General features: G+C 35.3%; 1 protein-coding gene across 2 annotated transcripts in view; it reads left to right on the forward strand.

The window, feature by feature from the left end:
* The first annotated feature begins 3,382 nt into the window (after positions 1-3,382).
* Positions 3,383-15,284, forward strand: part of LOC138333067 (C-myc promoter-binding protein-like) — a 35,408-nt gene continuing 23,506 nt past the window's right edge. For both annotated transcript variants that reach the window (XM_069281185.1, XM_069281186.1), the window contains exons 1-11: positions 3,383-3,440; positions 5,312-5,541; positions 6,712-7,012; positions 7,544-7,733; positions 8,917-8,973; positions 10,723-10,792; positions 10,992-11,161; positions 13,277-13,521; positions 13,884-13,950; positions 14,257-14,312; positions 14,693-14,837. In XM_069281185.1, the coding sequence (XP_069137286.1) occupies positions 6,717-7,012; positions 7,544-7,733; positions 8,917-8,973; positions 10,723-10,792; positions 10,992-11,161; positions 13,277-13,521; positions 13,884-13,950; positions 14,257-14,312; positions 14,693-14,837 (1,296 nt within the window). In that variant the 5' untranslated portion in view covers positions 3,383-3,440; positions 5,312-5,541; positions 6,712-6,716. The remainder of the gene's footprint in view (positions 3,441-5,311; positions 5,542-6,711; positions 7,013-7,543; positions 7,734-8,916; positions 8,974-10,722; positions 10,793-10,991; positions 11,162-13,276; positions 13,522-13,883; positions 13,951-14,256; positions 14,313-14,692; positions 14,838-15,284) is intronic.

A 15,284-nucleotide genomic window follows, 5' to 3' on the forward strand; every position in this document is an offset into this window, starting at 1 on the left:
GAATATTGGACTTACAATAATGTTAACATTGATGTAGTCGACGAATTCAATTATCTTGGTATGTTATTTAATTACAATGGTAAATTTAAGAAAACGCAAATTCATGTTGCAAATCAAGGAAGAAAAGCTTATTTTTCCATATGTAGTAAGTTGAAAAATCATGCATTTAATATTTCGACTCAGTGTTCTATTTTTGATACATATATTAATAGTATACTGGGATATGCAAGTGAAATTTGGGGACATCATAAAGCTCCTGGTGTAGAAAAGGTGCACACTAACTTTTGCAAAAATGTTCTTGGAGTAAATAAAACAACTTGTAATGATTTTGTCTATTTAGAACTAGGAAGGTTGCCTTTGTATATAACCAGAAAAATCAAAATTTTGAAGTATTGGATAAAACTAAAAGGTACTTCCAACTGTATTTTAAAAGAATGTTTAGATACTAGAATTGAAACTAATGATGAGTGGTCCATCAACATTAAAAATTAACTAGCAAAAATTGGATAAGCATACCTCTGGAATGATAGATACGTTGACTGTTATACATTTAATATTATTGAAAATAGAATTAATGAGGTATACAGACAAGAGGTTATCAACAATATAAGTAATACAACACGAAGTATACTGTATCAACATTTAAATGATAATTTTTGTTTACAATTTTATTTTTAAGAAAGCCTATTGACACTGTATATAAAAAATGTTTAACCAAAATAAGAATTTCGGCACACAATTTGAATATTGAAAAGGGTAGAAAACAAAATATCCCACGAGAGGATAGATTGTGTACATGTTGTGATTTAAATGAACTTGAAGATGAATATCACTTTCTATTACAATTTCCATTTTATGTTGATTTACGTCAAAAGTATATTAAGAAATATTATTACAGAAGACCAAGTGTTTTTAAATTAGTTAAATTATTAAGTGTTAACAACGTTAAAGAATTACAAAATACTGGTAAATTTATTCATTTTGCTTTTAAGAAAAGGTCAGAAAAGTTAAAAAGTTGAGACATTTGGCTGGAAATTTATTATCTATTATATAAATCACTCTCCATCTCATTTGTTATATCAATTGTATATTTCACATGATGTAATTTGTACTTATGGACCGTAAGGTCCACGGAATAAAATAAATTGACAATTGAAAATGAATTGACAGCTGCGAGCCGATCCATAGACAATCGAGCCGTAGTCAAGTTTTGATCCAAAAAGCATTTCACGGTCTGCACCCCAATCAGAATGGGAGAGAACTCGTAGAATGTTCAGCGCCTTCGAGCATTTATCCTTCAGATGGAGTTTGATATGTGGAACACAGGATAGTTTCGTATCAAATATTTGTCCAAGAAATTCAGTTTGTTCGACTACTGGAATTTTAATTCCATTTAGCGTGAGATCAGGATCATTGTGTGGTTTTCGTTTTTGACAGCGCATACAGACAGTTTTTGATATTGAAAATCTAAAACCATTTTTGTCAGCCCAATTTTGTAATTTGCCTAAACATTGTTAAAGTTGTCGTTCTATAGTGTGCATGTTTTTTTATCTGTAACAGATCAAGAAATCTTCCACAAATAGAGACCCTTCCGTAGATTGGCCAAGATATTTGGTTATGCTGTTAATTTTTAATCCAAAAAGTGTAAAAGACAGAATACCACCCTGAGGGACACCCATCTCCTGTGTTTCTGTTTCTGAAAAAGTTGAACCCGTTCGAACTTTGAAATGCCTGTCAGATATAAAATTTGAAATAAACTTTGGCAAATTACCACGTATACCGATATCATGGAGATCGTTCATGATTCCATATTGCCAAGTTGAAAACGGCCACAAGATGTTCTTTCTTGGCAAAGGCTTCTCGAATAAATGTTTCTCCTCTAACTAAGTGGTCTACCGTTCCCCTGCGGTTTCTAAAGCCGCTTTGCAAAGGACTTAAAACATTGTTTGATTCCAGGAACCAAACTAATCTAGTATTTATCACACGTTCTAGAGTTTTACAAATGCAACTCGTCAATGAAATAGGACGATAGTTATTGGCATCAGTAGCATCCTGCCCGGGCTTCGGAAGGGGTATAATAGTAGATTCCTTCCAAGACTCTGGAATTTTGCCAGAAGAGTAAACTTGGTTAAATATAGTTAAAAGACATTTTAGTGAAGAGTCTGGTAATTGTTTTAAAAACATATATGGAATTTCGTCTGGTCCAGCTGCCCAGAGTCCTTTGATTTCTCAAGGGACTCGAGCAATTCTGGAATCTCGAAAAGCCTATTGTAACTATCAGTATTGGAGGATTTAAAATTTAGATGTCTCTTTTCCTTCTCTTTTTTAATTTTTTGAAAAAAATTTGAATGATTTTTGACGGATGAATTTTTAGCAAAGGCGTCAGCTATTTCGGATGTTGAAGAAAATATTTTATTTTTGTTTGTGAGGTTGGAGGATGGTGTTGTTTTTCTTTTCACATTTTACCAATTATTTCCCAAACTTTTTTTCGAAGATGTATTGGAATTAATTTTTAGTATTTTTTTTTTTTTTTTTTTTTTTTTGCGCGCGCGTCCTAAATCTGTGATTTATCTACTCCTGTTCCAAACTCAATCGGCGAATGTCAAAAAATATATAAAGTGTTCATGTACAATATACCGTATTAGAAACTAAAACGGTCTTCATGTACATACGTGAAATGGAAATTTTCAAACATATTATCTAAATCGAGAGAGAAAATGGTCATGGTGCCAGCCTTAGATCTACTTAATCGTTTTAATTCGTCATTTGTGTAAGAGTTGTCCCCCTTCCTTCATACCCTGATGGAAAAACATTAGGGTTATGAATGTAACGTGTTCTCCCCTTTGGCATTATCAGAGATTTAAATAGTATTATTACAAAAATTGTATTAACATGTTCAGAAAAATAAGAGTAATTATATTACTATTTCAATATTTCCTTGATTGTAGTTTTAAATAACGTTAGGTCCAAAGATATAGATTTTTTTTAATTATTCCCATGGATTTAGGAAAAACCTTCCACGCAACATTGGGAAAAATAGCTGATAAATGACTTCTGCCTATTTCAAATTTGCATGGGTTCTGATTAATCATTTTGCAAAGGACCTTGTCTGTTTCCTGAACGGCCGGGCTGATGAAGCAGGGAGGTGTCAACTAAGACAACTCCCTCCTGCCACCTGCCTTAAACATTCCGCGTTAGATTGAAAAAAATATAGTACTTGTTTACATTGGCGGTATAAGTTTGAACTCTAACGTGTATATCATTATATCAACAATAAGTATAAAAATCTGAATATACTTGTTTCGGTAAATTCAGTGAGCATTACACAGTATTTTAGGAAAATGGAGGCGATATTTAAATGTCACTAATGGACTATTTACGCGTAAGAATATTAATTCAACATGGCGGACATACGTGCATGACAAACCTTGTAAATATTTGTAAGTATAAGCCATGCCAGTTTTGCAACATCCATCTCGATATGAAAGAACGCAATTTGTAATGATATATATTCTTATTTAGCAATGTTGTCATTTACAATATGCTCAGCCCTGTATGGGCGCTAATAACACTGACTTAGCAGGTATTGTTGACATGCCTGATCGTTCACACTCCAGTCATTCGCTCAATCTGTAATAAACACATGATCGTGTCTCGTGCTCGATGAAACTATGTGTCTCACAAAGCTAGGTACCTGTGACCAGAGAAACTCTTATGCTAACTCCACGGTGCATTTCTGTGCGTTAACTATTATTTCTCATTTACTGTGGTCCTAGTTCTAAGTTATGACGCACATCCCAGTAGCAAAACAAAATTGACAAAGATCGTGAAAATCTATAATGACGTGGGCAGATTCTGATGCAGATCCTGGTTTCCTTCCAAGGGTCCGATCGTCTTTATTGATTTGACAGGCGTATATAGGGATACAAATAAAGTGTATTTTTTAAAAGGAAAAGGTGTCATTTGAATGTCACAGTGCATCAGATTTATATTTCCATCCATGTCTTGAATTTTCCCCCTAAAAAAACATTTTGATGATTAAGTCATAATATGGCTGAAAGCAAGGCCTTAAAGGGTGCAGCCAGATTTTTCAGTAATTATTAATTATGCAATGTTAAAAAGTGCGATTTTATGGAAATATCAGAGCCAATTTTTCTGTTTATTTTTTAATCATATATTCAAACGTCCCCTGTCCCCAAAACCCCATTTGAGATGGAAGATAAAAAATTTATTTAATGGATATTAAGTTTTTGGTCAGCTGATTATATTGGAAGGTTGTGTAAATCACTTGACCGCTTTAAATAAAGAGCGATAGCACTTAGATTGTCTCTGTTAAGATTTACGTTTGTCAGATCATATAAGAGCGTTTGAACGGCTCAATTATATATTGAGCTTACATCAAAGCATCATATCCCTGGTGATTACCCATGATTCACTTCCCCATAGGTATAAAAAATGGCAGCCACAAACTGAAGCTGTCAGTGTGTGTAGGATTGGATTTTGAAAATTGGGTTTTTTCTTATATTTTCATGTACGTGTAACCTAAAAAGTGCTTCGCATTTCATGCACTTTGGCGCGAAGGGCTGCACCCTTATTAGTTTATTTTCTTCAGAAAGGAAATTGAGCTATGCTTGGGATGATAATCCTGTTATCATGATTTAATTAACATTATATTATTTTTCCCATATAGTTAACTTATATAGTTGTTCAGGCAGTATTGAATCGTTTCTGATAAAAGTGCTGCTCTCATTCAAACAAACAGGAAAATGACAGAGATTTCGGTATAAAATGTTAAAAGAAAAAAAATATTTACATAAGCTTAAGTAAGAGATGCATTTCTGTTTACATTTTTTCGGTAGTACGGTAAATGAAATTTTTAGTTCGATACCTTAATGGCCAGGGAATTTCCAAAAATATAACTCTTGACAATCTGATTATTTTAATAATCAAAAACAGTCACAAAAGATGTAATATGTTCACATAAGTATCAAAAAGCGAACATATACCTGGTGTTAACATGAACTTGTTGCAAATTTTAAAAAATTAAAGCCATATTACTAAATTAATGGTCAAGCTAGCTGAAACAGTGAAATTAATGTTGATTGTGAAGTTATAATTTCAAGTCATGATTGCAAATATAAAATTGAGTTAATAATGGTCTGACTTAATGTAATGAGAGTGTTAGTCATAAGTTTTAGGGTTTGGTTCAGTTAGGAATTCCTACCATAGGGTCAAAATATGTGTCTCATTAATAAATATATTTTTTTAAAAGCATACACATGAACTGATAAGTAAAACATTTCATTTTTAGGACGAAGAGAACGCAAAGAATTCTAGGTATTTTACCTCAAAACGACAAGATGATAAAACTACACTTGAGAACAGTGTCGTCTGTTGGCTGACAATATTTTACCTGGCATGCTATAGCTGTCATTCAGGATGTGAGAACACTACCCAGAATATTTAATTTGTTTGATATTTTATTGGATTGAATATGACTGTGCCACCATACATTATCAGCATAGCTACAGAAAATTAGAGGTAAGTCCTAGGCAAGCCATAGTGTGCTGCCAGTAATATAATTATTGAATTATGTGAGGAAAAAAATGTCTCAAAATAACAGCTCAAGGTGACAGCAAAAAATGTGGAACTGATGTCACTATTATTGTTCATGTATATCAATTATAGTGAATGGAGCAGAATTAATGCTAAATTTGTATACATATGGCCATTATATAGTAGAATATAACATAGGACATATATAGATAAATCTAAATGATTAATGATAACAATTTATATTTTAAATCCTACCTATGTCTGAAATTAGGGAATATCTTTTTAAAAAATGATCTAAGTTTGAATTCATTAATCATTTTCATTTTAATTGAAAATTGGGTTATTTTTACCATAAGTTACATACATAAATATCTTCTAATTATCATTGAGATCAGATCAGCTGAAAAAAACCAAACATACATATATATAACCCAAAACTTAATCCTTGAATTCTGGATCTGGCAATTAGCAATATAATTTAACATAGCTATATTTGGATGAGTTTAAATCTGGCTTCACAACTTAAGGTCACCTGAAAAAATACCCACCAAGACTTATCACTTTATCAAGTCAATATACATTAAATAAAATTTTGGATATACATGTATAATTAATTTTTCTTTGTTTTCATACCAAATCTGACTTTCTGATTGGCCAATTTTTTTTTTGCATACCACTATGAAAAAAAATCTGAGAATGGCGCAAAACCCAGACGTTATCGTGACATCACAATAGAGACATTGACGTTGCGTATTGATTCGGAAAAAAGAATCCCTTGAAAAACCACTATAATGTTACATTTAAACATACTTCATTTTATCAAATAGAGTATAAAATTAATTATAAGTATTGATGTCACTATTTTTTAATTTTATCGGGGTATCTCACAAGAGTTTGTAAACAATTCTTTTTTCATACCCTGATAAAATTAAAAAATAGTGACATCAATACTTAAATACACAAATAAATAACAGCAATACTTAATTAGTTTAACACCTAACTCTGTTACCGATATATTTAGTTAAACTGTATATAGATCCATACATGCAGATTTACCTGAAATAATACAATAATTGTAAAGTTAAACTGTGACTGACAATGAAACAGCACTGCCATACATATGGCTAGTACTAGTGTTATTTATATTTCACACAGACAAAATGGAGGAGCGTAGAGTGGCAGACTACTTTATCGTGGCTGGGTTACCAGATAACCCATTACCTTTAGAGGAGTACGCTAACGAGGCTGTCATTAAACCGACTTATAAACAGGACCCGATCACAGATATCGGCGTCATCAATAAGACACTAGGAGAAAAGGTGCCCAAGGGATTTACCTGTCTAGAGAGAACAACTGATGGCTTCCCAGCAGATCTCAACCATGGCAGCTTACGCTGTGCAGAGATGTATCTGTGTTATCGTAGGAGCAGAGATAAAACACCACTTACAGATGTTGGGTAAGCACACACACACATGTCATGCAAGACGTAAGTTGCAGTCTCCAATAACTGTATGCATATTGATATTTTGAAGCTAATCACAAAATGAAATGCAGCAATTTTATTTAATGTGTATAGCTCTGCAAATGAATTAGGTAACGGCAATGTGACAATATGATTTGGTGATTTCTAAAAAAAAAATGACAAGATTATGGTTTGTTATCAATGTTTATCTCAGAATTTCTTCTAAGATCAGGTAACCAGAATCTTAATGTAAAGGAAAGAAATGATGGAGAAACATCACTGAGTTAGTGTAGAGTGCACTCACACTCACAGTGGGCGCAGTTCCAAAGTTGGCACAGTGATCTTTTGGACTTTCTTTTTCAGTTAAATTGAAAAAAATATATAAATATGTTATCACATATTTGTTTGCTGTCAATCACTTTTACTAGTTAAATCAAAAAAATGAATGAATACCCCGGGACAGTGACAGTCTCTTTAAAATGTTGTATTGATTATACATGTAATTAGAAGTGTGTGATTATATAGGGTGCTGTTTGAGGGGAAGGAACGACTGATGTCAGAATGTGAGGTAGTACACACCACACCATTTGGGAGTCCAGCCAATGTAAACAACAGTAGTAATGGTCGTACCTATATCACATACCGTAGGGCTAAGGAGACTGCCGCTAGTGACACGCTGGCCGTGGTCGACATATGTATTATACTTACAAACAAGGTAGGTAACTCTCGGTAAATACTTAAAAAGGTTGTACCTACCGTATTCACTGTAATTAACACCCAGGGTGCTTAAGTAATTATAACAAAGGGGACACTTATTAATGAACCAAAATGTAAGTTGTGGATGAAAAAGTCAGCCATATTTAAAAAACTTCAGTACTCTTAGTACCTAAATCTTTTTCCAGTAAACATGCATATGCCTTTTATCCTATGAGATGAATTATTATGTCATGGTTCCCATGTAAAAGACTCACAAGTTCATGTAATATGGGATACAACACTGATGTTAGAGGCATCACATGATGTTAAACAGTGTTAAAGGCTTCAGATGGAAACATTTATAATTATACAACTTCAACTCTTCTTCAGTAAAATGGAGGGACGCTTTCAGGATAGGGGCGCTGACGGCGAATACAATATGAAATAAATGACATGCAGTACTACATCAGTAACAAAATTATCAAAGACTTTCCAACTTTATTTTGAAAATCAAGCGGTTGTATTTGAAAAAATGGGTTCAAATTATGTGTTTAGTCCTTTTCTCAAGTGTTACATTAATTGTTTTCAAATTCATCCTGTCTGACTTAATGTACAGTTTGATACTGCAAGGAATACACCTCGACATAAATTTTAGAGGTTTAACAATTCACCGATGCATCAATGTATTGCATTACTTGGTGGTGCATCGATGCATCATGTGCAATTTATTTGTATCGCAGTACCTAAAAATAAAAATGGAAAATTGGATTATCTCCCTTGGTCAACGTCAGCCGAACATGTGTCAGCTCCTGTGGCCTATAAGACCTCTTGCTGGTCTTATTTCAAGTTTCTGTCTAAATCTAGTAACAGAACATGGGAAATGGATAATTTTTTAAACTCACATCATTTGTAATGAGTGTAAGCAAAAGCCAAAATATTCCAGAAATACAACCAATTGCAACGTAACCTAAAAGCACATTTACAACGACACCACACCATTTGAAGTGATATGCCTAGCTACTGTAAATCAAGTGTGAGTAGGCCTACCAAACTTGCACTAACAACATTACCTTCAAAATATTGCGATACGTATCATATTGTGAACCCTGTATCGTGATGCCTCATTGTATCGTCACATACCTTTTGATGTATCAAAAGATGTCTGAAGTTTGGTTGAATGAATAGTTGATTTTTTTCTGCAGGGTGAGATCCCACCTCATGCTTACCACAGAATAGAGAAGAATTTGAACAGAGGAATGGTAAGTACACAGGTTCAGAATACCATACAATTTCCTTTTCTGTTGTACAGGGGTACAAAATACCATACAATTTCCTTTTCTGTTGTACATGGGTCCAGAATACCATACAATTTCCTTTTCTGTTGTACACGGGTCCAGAATACCATACAATTCCCTTTTCTGTTGTACAGGGGTCCAGAATACCATACAATTCCCTTTTCTGTTGTACAGGGGTCCAGAATACCATACAATTCCCTTTTCTGTTGTACAGGGGTCCAGAATACCATACAATTCCCTTTTCTGTTGTACAGGGGTACAAAATACCATACAATTCCCTTTTCTGTTGTACAGGGGTCCAGAATACCATACAATTACCTTTTTCTGTTGTACAGGGGTCCAGAATACCATACAATTCCCTTTTCTGTTGTACAGGGGTCCAGAACACCATACAATTACCTTTTTCTGTTGTACACGGGTCCAGAATACCATACAATTCCCTTTTCTGTTGTACAGGGGTCCAGAATACCATACAATTCCCTTTTCTGTTGTACAGGGGTCCAGAATACCATACAATTTCCTTTTCTGTTGTACACGGGTCCAGAATACCATACAATTCCCTTTTCTGTTGTACAGGGGTCCAGAATACCATACAATTCCCTTTTCTGTTGTACACGGGTCCAGAATACCATACAATTCCCTTTTCTGTTGTACAGGGGTCCAGAATACCATACAATTCCCTTTTCTGTTGTACACGGGTCCAGAATACCATACAATTCCCTTTTTCTGTTGTACATGGGTCCAGAAAACCATACAATTCCCTTTTCTGTTGCACAGGGGTCCAGAATACCATACAATTCCCTTTTCTGTTGTACAGGGGTCCAGAATACCATACAATTCCCTTTTCTGTTGTACACGGGTACAAAATACCATACAATTCCCTTTTCTGTTGTACAGGGGTCCAGAATACCATACAATTCCCTTTTCTGTTGTACAGGGGTCCAGAATACCATACGATTCCCTTTTCTGTTGTACAGGGGTCCAGAATACCATACGATTCCCTTTTCTGTTTGTTTGGTTAAGGTGACATGTTTCTGTAAACATCAACCTGGATGCTAGGTTCTATTTAGGGGTATCAATAGAAAAATAATATTCAATTACTTACATGGCGGTTATAAAAATGCAACTATGAATGGATTTTACTTCATTTAAGTCCTCAGGAGAGTTTGATACTTTACCATGAAAGTCTAACCCTCCCCTACCAGTTGATATTTACAGTAATATTCTTCACTGTATGTCTTTCTGGCCAAAAAAGGCAAACTTACTTTGGTGTGTGATTTGTCTTATCAGTTAAAGTGATAAGGACATGAGGTCATCTTTATTTTGCGTCCATTTAACTTTTCATGATTACTTGTAATTTTTTGCTATTGTTCTTTTATATCTTTACAACCAACTTCTGAAAAGGGTTCTGAGTTGGTTAGCATCATTTGAGTACTGTTAATTCCAACCTTCAATATTTGTAACATCATATATTTACCCACCAAAATGACAAAAAAGTGAGACTAATCATACTGAAAATAACGTTATTGTCTATGAATTCAAACTCCTGTTTTATCTTATGCTATATGGAAACTTTCAATTTAACAAAATGCCTTTAATTTTACTTATATTGAAGCATCGCTGTGATACGGCTTCTGTTCCTCATGAAATTATATGTTAGTGTGTACTCTTGATATACAGCTGTTGTAAAGTGGTTTATGATTTTGTGTATAGGTGGGTTCTGATGTTTACATCTGCTACAAAAAGGCTATGACTAAGATGGATGTGCTGGCATACCAACCAGGTAAGATTGTAGTCAGCAGTAAAATGTTATTTATAAGTTAGTTGTTCTGTCACTATAAAAATATATAAAGATATTTTTGATGACATGCATGGATTTTATTTAGCTGCATTAAAATTTTAGATTATCATTATTCCTCATTCGTTATGATTTGTGCCGTCTTTATGTTGATAGTGATGATATACATCTATTATGTTTGTAGCCTGCCTGGATCGGTATCCTAGAGAAGATTACCTGAGTTTTCCCCTTCCTGAATCGGTACCCCTATTCTGCCTGCCCATGGGAGCTTCCATAGAGTGCTGGTCAGCCAAGGCCCAACATCCTCTACCTGTATTCTCTACATTTGTACTGACAGGCTCGGCCGGTGAACAGGTAGAACTCATCTTAGAAATTCACTACATTTGTTCTGACAGGCTCGGCTGATGAACAGGTAGAACTCATCTTAGAAATTCACTACATTTGTTCTGACAGGCTCGGCTGATGAACAGGTAGAACTCATCTTAGAAATTCACTACATTTGTTCTGACAGGCTCGGCTGATGAACAGGTAGAACTCATCTTAGAAATTCACTACATTTGTTCTGACAAGCTCGGCTGATGAACAGGTAGAACTCATCTTAGAAATTCACTACATTTTTACTGACAGACTCGGCGGTGAACAGGTAAAACTCGTCTTAGAAATTCACTACATTTTTACTGACAGGCACAGCCGGTGAACAGGTAGAACTCTTCTTAGAAATTCACTACATTTGTACTGACAGGTACCGCCGGTGAACAGGTAGAACTCATCTCAGAAATTCTCTACATTTGTACTGACAGGTACGGCCGGTGAACAGGTAGAACTCATCTTAGAAATTCACTACATTTGTACTGACAGGTACGGCCGGTGAACAGTTTATACTCATCTTAGAAATTCACTACATTTGTACTGACAGGCTCGGCTGATGAACAGGTAGAACTCATCTTAGAAATTCAACTACATTTTTACTGACAGACTCGGCGGTGAACAGGTAAAACTCGTCTTAGAAATTCACTACATTTTTACTGACAGGCACAGCCGGTGAACAGGTAGAACTCTTCTTAGAAATTCACTACATTTGTACTGACAGGTACGGCCGGTGAACAGGTAGAACTCATCTCAGAAAATTCTCTACATTTGTACTGACAGGCTCGGCCGAAGAACAGGTAGAACTCATCTTAGAAATTCACTACATTTGTACTGACAGGCTCGGCCTGTGAACAGTTAATACTCATCTTAGAAATTCACTACATTTGTACTGACAGGCTCGGCCGGTGAACAGGTAGAACTCATCTTAGAAATTCACTACATTTGTACTGACAGGCTCGGCCGGTGAACAGGTAGAACTCATCTTAGAAATTCACTACATTTGTACTGACAGGCTCGGCCTGTGAACAGTTAATACTCATCTTAGAAATTCACTACATTTGTACTGACAGGCTCGGCCGGTGAACAGGTAGAACTCATCTTAGAAATTCACTACATTTGTACTGACAGGCTCGGCCTGTGAACAGGTAATACTCATCTTAGAAATTCACTACATTTGTACTGACAGACTCGGCTGTGAACAGGTAAAACTCGTCTTAGAAATTCACTACATTTTTACTGACAGCACGGCCGGAGAACAGGTAGAACTCTTCTTAGAAATTCACTACATTTGTACTGACAGGTACGACCGGTGAACAGGTAGAACTCATCTTAGAAATTCACTACATTTGTACTGACAGGCTCGGCCGGTGAACAGGTAGAACTCATCTTAGAAATTCACTACATTTGTACTGACAGGCTCGGCCGGTGAACAGTTAATACTCATCTTAGAAATTCACTACATTTGTACTGACAGGCTCGGCCGGTGAACAGTTAATACTCATCTTAGAAATTCACTACATTTGTACTGACAGGCTCGGCCGGTGAACAGGTAGAACTCATCTTAGAAATTCACTACATTTGTACTGACAGGCTCGGCCGGTGAACAGGTAGAACTCATCTTAGAAATTCACTACATTTGTACTGACAGGCTCGGCCTGTGAACAGTTAGAACTCATCTTAGAAATTCACTACATTTTTACTGACAGGCACGGCCTGTGAACAGGTAATACTCATCTTAGAAATTCACTACATTTGTACTGACAGGCTCGGCCTGTGAACAGTTTATACTCATCTTAGAAATTCACTACATTTGTACTGACAGGCTCGGCCGGTGAACAGGTAGAACTCATCTTAGAAATTCACTACATTTGTACTGACAGGCTCGGCCGGTGAACAGGTAGAACTCATCTTAGAAATTCACTACATTTGTACTGACAGGCTCGGCCGATGAACAAGTAGAAAAGTAGAACTCATCTTAGAAATTCACTACATATACATCTACTGACTGCCATTACTGTCAAATTATAAATTTTGTTAAACTTTATAATAGATTATAATTTGCTGCTGGCAAAATTTAATTTGGATGATTTTTCATTACAGCTTTATGGTGCCGCTGTGACATTTTACGAAGAATTTCCAGAAGAAAGACTCTCAGATCTACAAAAACGCCATCTTGGTCTAAAGAATAAGCACATTCGAGAGCAATACCGTATTCTGAAGACTGTGCATGCTCACAAAAGTATCTGCTTACTCTCTCATTGGCCCTTCTTTGATGCTTTCCGCAAGTTTCTGACATACCTGTATCGTATTTCAATCACAGGGCCCCACTCTGTCCCACTAGAAAGGTGAGAAAGTGATTTGTTCACACTTGATTTAGTTATAGTGTAATGAATAACTTATCACACTTGATTTAGTTATAGTGTAATGAATAACTTATCATTAATGTCATATGCAAAATGTGCTAATGGGTCTACATCTTGGATGATTCCTCTTATATCAGTCAAAATTAATTAAAATGAAGTCTGTCAGCTTTATGATTGATCATGGAATGAAATGTTTTTGACATTTCATTTTGGAGTGGTGTTGAATGATTAAGATTTCTTTCCTAAATCAGTCTTACATATAGTTATACACTAAATTGATCAATGAAATGTGTTGAAATTACATCAGATATCGCTTGTCAATGAGCCATAACTTTTTCTTTCAGACATATCTCCCACTTCATGTACGATGTCCCATATCCATCTCCTCAAAGACCACGCATCCTTGTCCAGGTTAGTAAGAATTAAGTAAAGTTATTACAGATGTCTTGGATAGCGTGGACAGCTTCTTTTTCATTTTTCTCTGATTCTATTTTGTTCTACCTATCACGTGCAACAGTGAGGTAAGCCCTTTTGTGTATAGAGAAAATGGCTGGTACTTCAGATGCCAATGATATATGTGATACTTATCAAATCAGTATACATTGAAATGACATTTCTCAACTGTAATTACCGGTAATCACATGGAATGATATGATACATAAACGAGTCGATCACAATGTATGACTCACCTGTGTAACATAGTGATATTTGTTGTAGTTGAACCATGAAGCCCTGTGTTTGTCTATGCCAGAGGATTCTCCATTACCCCAGACGTAAGTGTTAATTGTAAATTAATTTACAGATCAATAGGTCATTTCAAACAACTCTGTTTTGGAGGACTAGAGGTAAAATGTTTGACACCTTAAATATACAGTTACTGTGACTGATTCCTCCATACTTCAAATCTGAGATGTCATTTATTGAATAAAACTGATAATGTAGCAATATCTTTTTTTAAGCTTTTGCCATGAAATGGTGTATATATAGTGTTATCCATATCAACCATGATAAGACATGGAGTTGCGTCCTGCACCAACCTTCACTGAACTCATATATATGTAAGCATAGAGCATTAATGTCCTACAGACGTTTCTAGTGTTTCAATCAGTTTAGTCATCATAACCAAATTAATGAAACTGATGATTTGTTACAGTGGTGCTTCCTATATAACGATGCTGAAGAACCTTGGTCCAGAGAATTGTATGAACCTACTACTACACATACTGCTGGAACAGAAGATCCTTCTTCATTCCTTACGGCCGGCTGTTCTGACTGGGGTGGCGGAGGCAGTCGCCAACGTAAGCATTCAACATTTCTATATGTATACCATTGTCTGATGATGAGGCAAAATAGAGACCGGATAACTAGGTGATGAAATTGATAGCATTTTTATTCTTGAATTAACAAAATATTCTGGTTCATGATAAATAATGATAGATTATTTATGTTGGTTCCAATGATACCCTATGCCTACTGAGATCACGTCGTAAGTCAAACAAATTTTAAAATACCTTCATACAACTTATCAGCAACCAAGAGGCAGATGATTATGATGATATAAATGATTGTGAGCAGACTACGATTAGTAACAGTATCGGATGTGTTAAATTCTTTTATCCCATAAATATGCATGTTTCATAATGGAAAAAACATGTAATAAATTCCATAGCAGTTGGTTATCATTTATGTTTACACACTCCAGTGTGTAAACACCTATGGCGCCTCTGATTGGTCAATGCCAAGAT

Source organism: Argopecten irradians, chromosome 10 (genome assembly GCF_041381155.1).
Source record: "Argopecten irradians isolate NY chromosome 10, Ai_NY, whole genome shotgun sequence".
Taxonomy (NCBI): Eukaryota; Metazoa; Mollusca; class Bivalvia; order Pectinida; family Pectinidae; genus Argopecten; species Argopecten irradians.